This window comes from Daldinia caldariorum (genome assembly GCF_022478825.1).
Source record: "Daldinia caldariorum strain CBS 122874 unplaced genomic scaffold F4812scaffold_15, whole genome shotgun sequence".
NCBI classification, from domain to species: domain Eukaryota; kingdom Fungi; phylum Ascomycota; class Sordariomycetes; order Xylariales; family Hypoxylaceae; genus Daldinia; species Daldinia caldariorum.
The window spans coordinates 926,522-941,050 of record NW_025953051.1 but is presented as its reverse complement, the minus strand read 5'-3'; the positions used below and the strand labels follow the sequence as shown (position 1 = coordinate 941,050).

General features: G+C 46.2%; 3 protein-coding genes across 3 annotated transcripts; all 3 read right to left on the bottom strand.

Annotated features, from left to right (window-relative positions):
- Positions 1-231: 231 nt before the first annotated feature.
- Positions 232-1,664, bottom strand: F4812DRAFT_452460 (Asp-domain-containing protein; the record flags this gene model as incomplete). The annotated part of the gene is made up of 4 exons (XM_047936352.1): positions 232-749; positions 819-1,140; positions 1,233-1,396; positions 1,460-1,664. 4 exons carry the CDS (start codon positions 1,662-1,664, stop codon positions 232-234), a joined length of 1,209 nt encoding a protein of 402 aa, XP_047787850.1.
- Positions 1,665-2,843: 1,179 nt separating this feature from the next.
- Positions 2,844-5,398, bottom strand: F4812DRAFT_127876 (cation efflux protein). Its single transcript, XM_047929517.1, has one exon. It carries the CDS (start codon positions 4,977-4,979, stop codon positions 3,219-3,221), a length of 1,761 nt encoding a protein of 586 aa, XP_047787849.1. The 5' UTR covers positions 4,980-5,398; the 3' UTR covers positions 2,844-3,218.
- Positions 5,399-11,397: 5,999 nt separating this feature from the next.
- Positions 11,398-12,648, bottom strand: F4812DRAFT_127771 (uncharacterized protein). Its single transcript, XM_047929516.1, has 2 exons — positions 12,113-12,648; positions 11,398-12,048 (listed from the first exon to the last, which is right to left on the bottom strand). The coding sequence occupies exons 1-2, from the start codon at positions 12,447-12,449 to the stop codon at positions 11,966-11,968; spliced, it is 420 nt and encodes a 139-aa protein (XP_047787848.1). The 5' UTR covers positions 12,450-12,648; the 3' UTR covers positions 11,398-11,965.
- Positions 12,649-14,529: the final 1,881 nt, after the last annotated feature.

The following is a 14,529-nucleotide window of genomic DNA, read 5'->3' as shown; positions in this document are numbered from 1 at the left end:
TTCTAAGGTTCCATTTCGATAGAAAGTAAATATTCATCATGGCGCGGGTCAGAAACTCTGGACTTTCTATTCGAGTAAACTACCACCTAGGTACCTTGTAATAATACCAGCCCTATACCCAAAATAATGCATAGATTTAGTTAGGCAAGTAGATACCCGAAATCTCTATTCGTGTGTCCTGTGCATCGTAGGTAGTGCAATGCAGATAAGCAGTAGTATTACCCAAATTTCTCAAAGGGGCTTATTAGCGAATCCAAGCTGATTATTCCCGCCGTGGAAAACGACAAACTGTGCCTTCAGGAAGATATCCCCGTAAATCGCAAACCGGATATTCCCCGGAGACGCCTGTATGCCCCCGAAGCACGTCGTCGCGTCCTCGAACGTGTCGCCGTCCACGGGCGCGAAGTTGATGAAGTCGCCCGGGATCACCGCCTCGTGGCTCCCGATCATCGCTGTGTAGTCCGGCAGCGAGGCCGAGCACGGGAAGACGTAGCCTCCCGCTCCCCGCACGTCGTTGACCGCACCTGGAACTTTCGAGTAGTATGCGTCTGCGATCTCTTGTGGGAGAAGTAATAAAGTAGTACCTGTATCCGCGATGGCTTCGTGCGGCGCGGAAACGGCGTCGGAGCCGCCGACGGAGTATCCTTCCGAGGTAAACTGCCAGAAGCCCGTCGACGAATTAACCGGCACGAACGTAATTTCCCCCGTGTATTCCGTCTTATCAACGAAGCCGAAGTTGTAGTTACCCGCTGCGATGTGTTAATATTAGCTAGCTATACTATCCACATAAAAGCACTCTTTTTTTGTCGTGGACTTACGCTCCGCTTTCCTTAAGTTAGCGGTAAACAGGGGAGAGGCGAGATCTGATATCGCATTCTCGAAGAACGTCTTCTGCTGGGTAGGTCTAACCGTGTTGATAGAGCCAAATGCCAACCCAAGCAGCCCGTCTGTGTCAGGTCGTTGCGTAAAGGAGACCGAGACGTTACGGGCAGACTCTACTGCTTGATTCTGAACAGTAACCCCTCCAACTGAGACTGTATCCAAGTAAACATTTCCATTAGAACTGCTACCATCCCCGTAGCTGATAGCCCACGATTCGCCTGGTAGCAGCTGAGCCGTCGAGCTCTGTTCAACGTCCCACTAGAGTATGCACAGTTAATTACAGTCGGCTCAGGATGTCAATGAATACATTATCAGACAAGGGAGGGCAAGTGAGTCTGAAAGAGACGTACGGCATCCTGGCCCATGACTTGGTTCGCCGGTGTCTCGGAACTAAATACCCACAGATCGGACGAACCCGTATCGAAGTCCAAGTTCAAAGTCTGCGGCGGAGTACCGATCTCTACCGGGCATAAATACTCGGAATCGAACATCTGCGGGACCGCCGCAACCTCGCCTAGAAACCTCTATAATAAGTCAAGGCGACCAGAACCATTGGGTACCTGATAATCAATTATACCTTGAGGATCGGCAGTAGAATTCTTCCCAGCTCCATCGTTCCCCCACAAACCCAGTTCCTTCAAGATCTCCTCTATCGTCGAGAGCAGATCATCCGGGACCGCGGCGCCGTATTTCGAATACGCCCTCGCGACGGCCATGGACCCCCTCCCCTTCCGCTGTCCGTAGAATTTCTTGTTCGCAACCTGGTGGATCTTAAACGTCATGCCCCCTAGAGTCGTAATCTCGAGTCCTCGATCGAGCGCTCCTCCACGCTTCCGCACGGGACGAGCCGACGCCAGGTCAGCGCAACAGCAGAGAGCGTACGCTGCTACCGCAGCAACGGCGGTGTTCGTAATTTTCATAGTGACAGTAATTATCGTCGATTTTTATACTTGACCCCACCAAAAAAAAAGATAAAAGAACAACTTCAAAATAACAGGAAGAATCCAAGCTCTTGAAGAATCGAATAACGCTTGCTAAACTAGAGCAGATTCCCGAACCAGCGAGCAAGAAAAAAAAACGAAAAATAATAAGAAAACGAGTGTTGCAAGGAAGCGCATATACTATCAAAAGGGCGATGTAGAAAAGGAAAACTGAGAAAAAAAAATCAAGCTTGACGCTGAAAACCAAAAAGATACGCCGGATGCAAATACAAATCTCATACTTCTACCATCGATCCCGGTTTCACACCACACACGGCGGCGTATCGCGTATCCATCCCCGGGGGCGCGAATGCGTAGATATCTACAGTACTTACTTACCTAGGTAGATACCTGGCCTTATGCGACCTACGCGGGATCAGAAGAAGTTTATGCATCGCGATGGGATGATGGATGGATGGATGGATGATTGATATGCCCAGGGGAGTGGATATTATAAGCCGTTACGGTTTGAAGATACCGAGCTACCAATTTGATACCTAAGCTATAAGCTTTGTCCGAATTAAGAATTGCGAAAGGGTGTTCGCGCCTTTTTTCTTCTTCTTTCCGTGGAGAGTTGGGAGTGGTAGTTTGGCGGCGATCATTCATGCCTCTTTCTCTCTCTCCCCCTTGCTCTCCCCGTTACGGATTGGATGATCAAACGCGAGATCCGCGAACCGTTATATGCCATGAATACCTAGTACATGTTTTGTTCGTACAATATAGGAGTTCATATCGTCGGCTCTGGCACTTGCCTGGGCCAACAGTCCCGACAACGGGAGTTCATTTATAGCTGATGTAAGTCGGATTGAGATTGAGACGAGACTGTAATATCTGATGGTAGTAAACGAACGATGTTGTATTGGTAACGTTTAAATGTGGGACCAAGCCCTGAAATCCCAAGTAATAGCCCATGCTTACGTAACGCACTACAAGACCAATCGGTACCTGAATCTTACATAGGAGGTACCAAACCTGACATACCTATCCTTGTCTACAAGCACTACCTAGGTCCAGCTCGCCGTGCCCTGTACCCAAGTATACTAGACACCCGTTCATATCCATATCATCAGCCACCCGCACCGCACAGGGGCAACGAAATACACCACATTGTGCGTATACGCGAAATATGTATTTATGAGCCTGATCTGTACATTATGTCACACACCCTCCCTTCCGCTACCTTTTGCCGCGAACGCCTGCGCACTAGGTATGAGACCTGTACAAGTAGAAAAAAATACATAATAAAAGGGATAGTGCCCTAGTAGTCTCGCGCCATGATAACGACCCAATGTCCCAGTGTAATGAACGTCTAAAATTACAAGCACTTTTTTTCTTCTCTATTCGTCCAACCACCGCTTAGTGCTGGTGTCCATGTCCGTGATCGGTGTCCCCGTTATGATCGTGATCTACTGTATGGCTGGACCCCTGGCTCGATCCGGCCTTGGAACCGATTCCCGAAGGTAGCGAGCAGCAACCTTGGCCCACGCAGTCGTCCACGCACTCCAAAAGACACACATCCGGTGGGTAGCGGGGCGAAGCTTGTCCGTCAAGTGTCGTAGAGCCGTCGTCAATAGGGTTGCAGTCCTGATCCAGACAAAACTCGGGTTGGATCGTGGCGCTGTGGATACCATATGCATGGAGACACTTCCGTGCCTGCTTAGCAAGCTTCATGTACCTCTCTCCTCCTTCGCTTGTAATAGGGAACGCGACCTGTACGTGCAGCGACGCGATCACCTTCGTGTCGGAAAGCTGCCAGATGTGAACGTGGTGGCAGCTAATGACACCCGGTAGAGCCTGAATGTCTTCTTTGATATCCTGAATATCGATGTGATCCGGTGTAGCCTGTAGTAGCACCTGGGCTGTCGCCTTCGTCAAAGGAATCGCGGATTTGAGAATGATGAGAGTAATGAATAGCGATACTGCCGGATCAGCGTAGTATCGTCCCGGCCATTCAGTTAACCATATGATTAAAGCTGTGACAATAACACCAACGTTTCCGAGAGCATCACCCAAGACATGGAGGATCATAGCGTTCATGCCCATGTCGGCATGGTTGTGGCTGTGTCCCTTCTTCCTCGACTTCGACATTGGCCTGTTGTGATGATGGTCCAAGTGCGTTGCGGAGTCACGTCTAGCACGATGGTGATGGTGAGAACTTCTTGATCGGCTTGAACAGCCCTTACGAGCAGAACCCTTATCTGCGCCACGCTCGTTTGCAACCAAAGGCGTAGTCTCGTCAATGGATTCGTCACGAACAGGAGAGCCCATGGGACTATCATCAATAGAACTTTCGTCGGTCTCTTCGTTACGGCTGGATCGGCTGTGCTCAATGATGTCCTGTCTGAAGCTGGCGGGGTGAATGCTGAAATCATCGATGCTAGCCAAGCGGCCGTGCTTAAGGCTGCCTGCGCGTCGACGTTCTCTCCCCCTAGGGACAGAGGTCCGGCCGGCACCTCGTTCCTGGAGATCCGGCCTTCCTGACTGCCCAAATTGTACATGGCGAACGGTCTCCGGTGAGGTGTTCGCAGCACGAGCTGTTGCTATTGCTACTTCGGGTAGTATAGATGCCACTGGGGCGCGCTCGTCCAGTAATGCCTCCGTCGCAGTTGCTCTACCTTCCTCGGCGGCCGCAATGTCGTCGTGCTTGTGAACATGTTCGTGTCCGTGGTCGTGGTCGTGGTCGTCATCGTGGGAATGGTCGCCATGATCGTGGCCATGTCCTCCAAGAACCAAGAAACCCGCAAGATTTGAAGCCAAACCGCAGCAGCCGACGATAAGAATGAGTTTCGGGTTCGAGACTTCCTGAGGCTCAATGAACCGAGTTATCGCTTCGAGAATGATTGAAACGCAAAGGGCGATTAGGAAGACAGCGTTAAAGGCAGCACCGAGGATTTCGGCGCGAACCCAACCGTAGGAAAATTTGTTGGTAGTTTCTCTCTTAGCAACTGTCACAGCCCACAGACCAATAATCAGTGAGATGATATCGTTAAGCATATGGAACGCGTCCGCCATCAATGCCAGGGAATGGACCATGAAGCCTGATATTAACTCCACGAGAAAGAAGGCGACATCAATGGCCAGCATGATGCTGATCCGGGTAGTTTTCGACCAGGCCATCGTGGCGGTTTGTGCTCGACTGATCGATCGAGGCGAGCTAGTTCGCGAAGAAATTGTAACGGAGAGCCGAAGCTCTATTTACTTCCTATATTTCTGTTATGTGTAACAAAAAAGAAGAAGAAAAACGCAGACAGACGGAAAGAGAATAAAAAAGTAAGGGAATTAAAATTATTAGTGCCGACAGCACGGGATGATGAACCTAGACCGGCGTTGTTCGGTGTGATGAAAGGGGAGAAAAAAAAGTTACGTGAAGTAATTAAAGCAATTAGTTGCTGCCGAACGGCTTCTGAGACTTAAATAGTCTTAGCCATGCGACAGCTAATACTTGAGTACCTAGGTATTTATTGACTGAACGAAATCCAAACAGGGCGAGAACGTTTCGAAACAGAACGAGGATTTCTGAGACGCAGTGGGAAAGACTGTTTGTGTTTTCTTTCAGAAAAACGCAGGGGAATTTGTTGTGGAGCCTGACAGGGCGATTAAAAGATACCTCATGGGCAAAGACCCAAGCTCGGTTCGGAGCACTATTCGGAAGTCGCAGATGGCGGGGATGTTGTTATCAGATGCTGTACGGACCCGGTATACGCAAGAGGTACCTAGGTACCTAGATAGGTAGTAGGTAGGTATTAGAGGTAGATATGCAAGTCAAACGGAAGGATCTTTGTTCTGACGCGATTGGTTTCCGCAGGATTAGTTTTCCCCGAGGAAAGAGGGAATTTAAGGGTTGATGGCGGCCGCTACCTAGGTATTATGTCATAGAGGGTTCCAGTAGGGCGGAAGATACCTAACTGTAGTCTATGATAGCAGCGAAGTACCTACCTAATGTATAGCCGAATAATCAGGGGCGGTTCCCATTTAAATCGGGCTGATCGGATAGCAGATAACAGTCAGCATGCGCAATATACCTTATGATGTCGTAACGTTCAAGCGGTATCGTTAACGCAGCACCTGTTCCTGTAACTACCCCAGCATTTTTGTGACTTTGCAACATGTACACTTTTGCGAATTAAAACGTGTAAAGTGCGCGACGAACGTAATTAATTAATTTAATTAATTATTTTCAAAATAAAAAACTAAAATATATAATTAAATAAAAATTAAATAAATTAAATAAAAATATAAAATAATAATAATTATTATTATTAATTATTAATTTTTATATTATAATTATTTAAAAAAAAATTATAAAATATAAATATATAATTTATATTTTAATAAAAAAATATTTTAATAATATAATTAATTTTAAAACATAAAATTTATAAAATTAATAAATAATTTATATTATAATTAAAATATTATTAAATAAATAAAAATTTATTGTCACGAACCAACAGCCGACGAGATCACGTTCAAGCTTACGAGCGGGGTTTGTTCATCCCTTGGGAACGGATAAACCTCGGAGCGATCATGGATCTGATGAGAATTAGGGATCTGATGGATCTGGATCAGATCCATCAATATCATCAGATCCAACAGATCCAAGCAGATCCAAGTAAGAGTCATTAAGCAGTATGGCAAGAAGGACATTTCATATAACTATCGGACGTTTCTCATGTATCTAGTCATTCATTTCAAGCTCATTAGCTATCAATCTAAGTCTTATATCTAACCCATATAAGGGGAAGGACTCCAAGCCTTCCTGACGAACACTTCAACGTTTATTTTGACACTTGACTCGTATCGTTACTGTTTACCTGAAAATCAAGACCCATCGGCACTACACTCCAACGGACCTGAGTGTAGGTTCGTCACATCAACGTACGTATGTACGATCTTTTCAATACATATGTACGTACGTACGTACGATCTTTTCTATATATATGTAATCTCTTCCATACGTATGCGATTAAAGTTACGATATTCAAGATGTTTACGATACGATACCTATGATACGATACTATGATACTCATAATATTCACGATACCCACGATACCCACGATACTTACGATACCCGAAAGGTTAAAGACGTAAGACGTAAGACGAAAGACGAAAGACGTTCGTAAACTCAGGGCTTTTGTGCACCTCGAACGTGGTGCCTCATGTATATTTATTACACTCATATTGTAAAAACCATCGCATCCAATTAAAAGCCCGGAATCTCGCTCATTCTCCATAAAAGAGCCTATTTAGGAAAAATCGATCCTACCCAGCCGATGCAAGTTGGTGACAATAACCCTTCGTAAACTCAGGGCAAAGTATCAGCTACTTCGAGCACGTCCCTTATTGTGATCAGTGCCACTGGTGAACAGGTGCTGCGTTAACGGTAGCCCGTTCAAGAAGCATCGACCGATCGTTTACATGCTTCCATTTCCATATTCTATTTCCATATCCAGCTTTGTCATCTAACCACATCAGCAATCCTTTTTATGCACCTAATGTTGGAATGCGTGCCTCAATTTTATTATGGTAGATTTTTAGTCCCTAATCTTAAATTCTTGTTTGTTCTCCAATATTTCAACGCTCATTCCCAACAACATTGCCATTTTCCAATACCGAACTATTCCCTAAAAGTGGGTTGAATATCTAGGAGAACTTCCCATGTTGCCAATACTATACGATTCGGGACCATTTTTCTAGGGATGAATAATCACCCTCTTACCCGAGTTAGGTATCGCCACCTTTCTCTTATAAATCCTAGCAGAATTATATTTTCATACCACTGATAGCCTTGAGTCTGTGATGGGGTTTTTACAATCACTGAGTACAACTGAGGATTACTGGGCAAAGCTCATGAACAAAATGTCCTTCATCTCCTGACTTCCCAAACGTCAACTCAGTTGCCTCTAAAGCCGACCTAAAATATTTTGTCAACATCTCAAAACATGTCCCTCTGCATCATGGCTAAAGTTCGTCATGCCAAAACTTGCTAAGGAAAATTGTGGCGGTGATCATTTTGTCATGCCCCTCAGTAACTTCGTACATTGGTACGGCACGCATTAACGCATTATAATAGCCGCCGTCGTCGCATCTAGAGCTTGTAAAATAAGTAAAGCTCTTATAATAATAACCAATAGTAAGTAGCCGATACTATGTTAAATGAAAATAGCAATAGGTATCAGCTCTTGGTTTCAAAGGCGTAGCTCTTTGCGTTTTCCCCCTTATCTATTCACGACCAGACGAAATCGAATGCGTGGAATCGACTTTGTTGACTCTCGGGTGTGTTTAAATTCACTGAGTGGATAGCCAATTAAATAGATATTTGGAATGTTTTGACTTTTGGAGGTATCTGTCCCGCTAGACGCCCGTGGTAGGGGCTATACGACTTCCGTAATGATATGATGTAAAGTAGGCGCCTCTTCTGATTCGCAACAGTTGTGAATGCTGCGGGACCCTGATGTCTTTTATGTCTGCTACAGCAGCAAGACTAGTAGCGTCAGCATTCTGTCGGTTTCTATGCCCAAGGTAGATAGTATTTTATCAGTATCGAGGAAACTATGGCAATAGACGCCGTCTCGATAGACATGATACGAGATCAGAAAGCGCTATGCAAAGCCTATCTAGGGTGTATTGTTTATGAAAGGATACTCCAGTGACTCGAATATAAGCAGGAGAGAACTCTTGTCATATAAGAGATTGTCCAGACTGATCTCGACCATATGTCCGGCAAACCACTGTATGTAATATGCTGGACTGGGCTACTAAAATAGGAGTAGAGAAATGAAAGGGAATGTGGAGGAATAGGAGGACTCACGATTAGTGACTCTCAATAAGATAATTTGCCGTAATATCTCTAATGGTGACAGAACAAATTCCGTCAGCATCTTTTCTCTCTAGAAACAAGGATGAGTCGAAGAAATACCCTCGTCAAAATAGAATTCAATGGTGGTAGGAAGATAGAAAGTGCGCCTTAGCATCGCCTATCATTCTCGATTCTCGTAGCGCTGTCGCTAGAACGGCAACTATTTTGACATATTCAAATATTAGAAGTAAAGCAAGCCGTGACACGGTGTAGAGGAGAGCTGGCGGGTATTGCTTACCTCCCTATCGGTATGGACAAGGTTAAATCTTCCCTTCGCGGTCCTTGTCCTTGTCCCTGTCCCTATCACAGTCTACGTGGCTCCTCTCTCCCCCCGTTCATCGTGAAGGGGATACGACGATGACCTTGCCACTGATGCTACCCAGGACATTAATGCCATCCAGTAAGCACTCCAAGTCCACGAATCCCTGCCTCAGTCCCAAGATATCTTCCCCTCGACCATGGGCCAGTCGCCGGAAGTAGGTAGCATAGGAGGCATTGTTTGAGTGGAGTGCCAAAATATTTTTACACATGGATACGAAGAATTATCTTTACAATGAGGGTTATACTCGGCTTTATACATGTTCTCCTTAGAGCTAAGGTTGGATAAGGTTATAGACGGACTTGGTTGGGGAATAGGGGGGCCAGGTGTAACAATGGAGACTACCTACCCCAGTGACAATAATGATGATTGATGGATAGATATAATAACAAGACATAGAGCAGAGCTATGTTTAACGGCACGATAGTATCATTCGACTATCTTTTTATTACAGGTGTAGTAATGCTGATGGCTATTTTGGATTGTAGTTGGATAGGTCTCCCTACCTACCTGCGGCCCAGCCTGTTGATCTCACCGCATAACCGCTTAGGGGTAAATATCTTTAATTGTTCACCATCATTGACACGTTATATTATGCGCTCGCAGTTTAAAGTATCTCTCGATGGGTTTCAGGCGAGCTAGCCGCGTCCTCGCTGTTTTGGTATATCGGGCAGCCGTCCATGTACGCACTTGACCAGGACAACGATTCCATTTGAGACACATACGCATAGGTAGTGAGATCTAGTACCGGTAGTTCTAAGAGATGTTACTGCATTAGTCTATAACACCAACTTAAGATTCTAGGGCATTCAACTGCAGAGGTATCACGCCCATGTATCAACCTTGACCACTTGCTACGGTAACATCATCGCCACTTGAAGGCGGGGAAGCAGACTTGTAAAATCTCCTCGACGATATTGATGCAGACAAGCAATGTAAATGTTTACATTCAAGTAATAGTTGCTACATCAAGGTGTCATGCTGGGTCCTGGCCGCGGGAGAAACGGGACATAACCGTTCATCTTGGCGCTCAGCAGTATCTGCTGCTAATAATGTGGCGCATATTGATAGTGAACATCGATCGTTACGACACTTCTGTCCGTGAGAAGCAAGTTGCGTGCGAGTGACCTATGGGTGCTTCTAAACTTACAAGAGAGGATTGATCTGCAGGTCGCCGTTGTATACTCCGGAGAGTGTCGGCGCAAAAGAATAGGAGAAACGTAGTATCTGTGGGTCAACCAGCTGACTACCTGCCTCCGTAGCTTTGTACCTATAACATAGGGTCTAGCTATGCAAGGCGAAAATTATAAATGAGCCTTAGGTTGCTATTATATGGTCGAGACACGGATAAGTTCTCTATGCGGGGGAGTATTAACCAACCTTCGGCTATTGTTGAATAGGTACTGCGCGTCTAAGCGAGGCCATGCGGTCGAGATGAAGAAGAAAGAGGGGTTGTCCGTCCCAGTGGGACGGTCTATTAGAAAAGCCAGGCGAAAGTATTAGAAATGGGGTTGTGTACTATATCAGGCCCTTTTTCTGAGATCTTGAGGGTTTCGTTGATAGTTTTCCTACGAAGAAATATACATCAGCTACATGTCTTATCTAGGTCAGCGTGTTTACTTATGGGTCGCCACTCGCGTGACTATTATCATAATACTTTAGAAGCTCGCATGCACGAACATACTGTTCTATTTTGTCGAGAGTCGTTGATCTGGAGTCGTGGGAAGGAATCCGTGACCGACGGCCAGACGTGCCTGATTGCGAAGCAAAGCAACCGCATAATAGGGTAGCCACCCTGCAAGTTGTAAAAAAGGACCAGTCTCACAAAGCTGATGTGCGCGGTACGAAGATCTATAGTTTAGTCGTTCAAAGTAGTGTAACCAACCTAGTCTACCCTAGAAACCGTGGGGGTTTAGGATGGAAGCTGGTTATTTATTACCCAACAGATACGTGACGTGTGTCATGATGTGCTAGGAAAGAGTAATTTCAGAGCCGAGGAAGACAGCCAATAACTATAGTTGGGGAGTATCAGCCGCCGGTATGTATACCAGAACATACCAACTATAAGCAAATTAACATAGCGAGAGCGATTCCAAGGCAACTGCAGCCGATTCGAACCCGGCAAACAATACAACACCTTGTTATTAACGGCCACCAATATCTCCAGACGTGATAAGCCTCGGAGAGGACTGTCCAAATTGCGATGCGTCGCAGCAGGCAGCCAAGGGGCTTCCAACAGGTAAATAACCGGAACTTGAATCTCGTCGATGTACGTCAACTGCGTAACTCGGGCTCCTTTAAGGGCCAACGTAGATAACTTTCTCACATAACCTAGGAAGACGCACTCGAGAGCTACCTCGCGAGTCCAAAAGGGTTAGTTGGTCCGTGCCAAGGCAATGATGATATGATGCACCTCGCAACTGCACTTATGGCTATCATAGATGTTTCCATATATACCTAGGTACTAGGTACATAACCCATTTTAGATGGACGCTTCTCGATTGGAAAGTCGAATCGCTCTTGTTATTGAATCCGTATCGATGAGTCCTAATAGCTGTACCAAGATCCATAGGACGTTGGGTTAAGATTGATAAGCACCACGTGCGTAAGAAGGTCGAGGTGTAACTGGATGCAACTAAATAAGTTGATCCGAATTACGGACGGCACTATGCTGCATGAGAACCGAATTGCATTGGTCGGCCAGCTAACCGCTAAGTTGAAGAAACACGAGGAGAATGCGACCTCCAAGCCTTCGAATGTCTAGCGAGGCCATATATGGTAAGAGTAATACCCTCCTCTTCAGCCACAATATGCAGGCTGCAGGCAAAATATATTAATTGACAAGGCACGGGAAAAGCTCCCGAGCCAATCCAGATCGAATCTGATACCTAACAATTCACACAGCTGGCCTGGCGAATGTGATGTTTACTCGATGGAAAACCAAAACACCGAGATGAAATTAGTGAACCAGTCGAACATACCCAAATGACCATGACCGGCCTCGTAGTCTATGAGGGGAAGGACTCAGTCGTCCAAAACCTCGCCAGCTAGACTAGCTTGCTAGAGACTTACAAGAGATGGGCTCCCGTAAAGCTCGGTTATCTTCTGAAGGGATTCGAGAGGATGGAACAGTACTACTGGATGGGAAGTTGATCAACTCCACCCCTTGTTCTCCTGCATGTCGAGGTGAGTCGCGCCTGGTTCGTGGTCGTGGCGGCCCACTATACGATCGAGAATCGCAACGATTAAACTCGTTTCTAGAACGCATCTGTGCATCTACCTGCCTTGTTTCATATATATACATAGTACCGAAGCCAAGTCGATCAAAGCAACGGTGCGAGAGGGCTGCTGAGACTGCAAAGCTAATGAGCCTCATCGCGGTTCGCCTTAACCTTGGAATTTTGATCATGGTGCATAGGTGTTACCTTTGAAGTTTCGACTTGACATTACTTGAGATGGTACCCTTGCTCTTCAACTACTAAGGTTGAATATATGTGTCGCTACAACATATACCTAGGAATAGGGTTAAAGTTCGTTCGATTCTGACGCACTTCTGCAGTATCAGGTACCTTGCACCTTTAACAAAACGCCCGTGAGTTAAAGCGGAGTTGGTCCGGGGCGGGGAAAGCATTGGAGTGCCTGGGTGCGCGCGACCCTAAGGGAATCCTAGAGCTAGTGTGGATCAGACGGCCCGCCGAGGAGTGTCGGCAGGTCGGGTTCGAGTCTCGCAGCTCCACGGGCGTGGGTTGCGTCATCCGAACATATGGCGGTCAGCCAATCCTTCGAGATAGACTCTATAACCCGCCACTCAACATTTTAGTGAAGGATAAGATAAGTATAAGAAAGTATGTGTGAATGCTCCATGGTAGTTATTGGCAGATTTGGCAGATAGGATATCCATATTGCTGGGTCTCCTCTGAGGACTTGAAGCGCTTCGGTCGTCGCAACCTTTGATCGTGCTTAAAGCTCCGCCACTGCCAGGTCTCAGCAGGGCCGAATTGACCAGCCTGTCCATGGATTCGAAGAAGGTCCAGTCGAAGAGCTTGGTATGCTGTACCGAGACCGAACCAAAGTAAGGCCGCTTCACGTGGAAATGGACCCAGCCTGGCTTGCAGGACTGCCAAACTCACATACCATAATGGTAATAGTGTCTAGATAGAAGAGATCGGCCTACTGCAGGCATGTAAGTGGATATCTTAGGCCTAGCCTGGGGACCAGGGCCTTTTTTTTTTTTTTTTTTTTTTCCCTTGACCCAGATTAGGACAACAAAATATGTAGAAAATATGTAGACTTGGAAAATGTGGAAAATGTGGAAGATGTTGTGCAGTTTGCAGTTTACAGAAATAAGGTGGGACACTATTATGGGACACTATTATTGGTCAATTGATCAATCGGCGCTTCCTTCCTAGGTCTTTCCCGATTAGGGTCCTTCCGGCCCGTGAACCCGATGCGTTAATCGGGTCCCTATAAGATTCCATATATGTGGGTCTCTTCTATTTGACGGAAACAACCATGGAGTTGTGACTGGTGCGACTGGTAAAACCAAACTTTTAAACTTTTCCTGATGGAGAATTCCCGCCCTTGAAGTGCATCATTACTTACACCTACACCTGCATACACATACATACCTATACAAGGTATACGGTCGACAATTCTGGGTCTTGCAAATCCGATAACTACCTCCTTGGGAAGCCATCATTCTCAACTTAGCACCGCTTCTGACCTACGAGTTATGGGATCTGGGTGTATTTTCATGAAATTTCATCAGATTGCACCATGCTCTTCCTCGCCATTAGCACGTAGCCAAGATCCATATAGGACCATTACCGTTCAAGCCCGAGGCCAAAGGAAGCCGGGTGTTGGTCCGAGATTCGCATATTCTGGCCTTTTAGTACCTACCTATATTAATACTTCTAGTAGCTATAGCTCTCATGGTCGGCCATTTACAAGCCAGACCGGTCAAGGATAGAACGGCTGGCTGCGAAGATTCGAGTGCAAATGCCCTATCCAAGAAGGATTCTTAGACCAAGTTAGCACCCCGGGGGCTCAGGACTATCAAAATAGCCCTATACCCCGTACAAGTCTTCTGCCGGCCTTGTAGACGGCCAAATCTCTCAGGTTGCTGGGTCAGAAGTGAAGTAACGCTTCGATCACCCATCCGGTTTGCGCAGAAAGTGTTGCAATGGCCGGTGAATATATGTCGTGTAATAGAGGAGAGTTACCACTCATAAATCCGCAGGGTATATCGATATCCTCCCCAATCTATAACCACTCTACCGTGATATATACGAGCTAATCACAGCCGTAGTTATACTTCCGCTTTAAGGAAGAGAGAATATATAACCAGGAGCCGACTACCTGTGGCTATCTCCCCACCCTTATTATTATCGGTTCGTGATCTGCTGCTGGGATCTTGGCTCGCTTGACCGCCTTGTCCGCCATACCACCCCTTGCCCCCGTGCTCCACGTCCGAATGGATAAGACCTCCC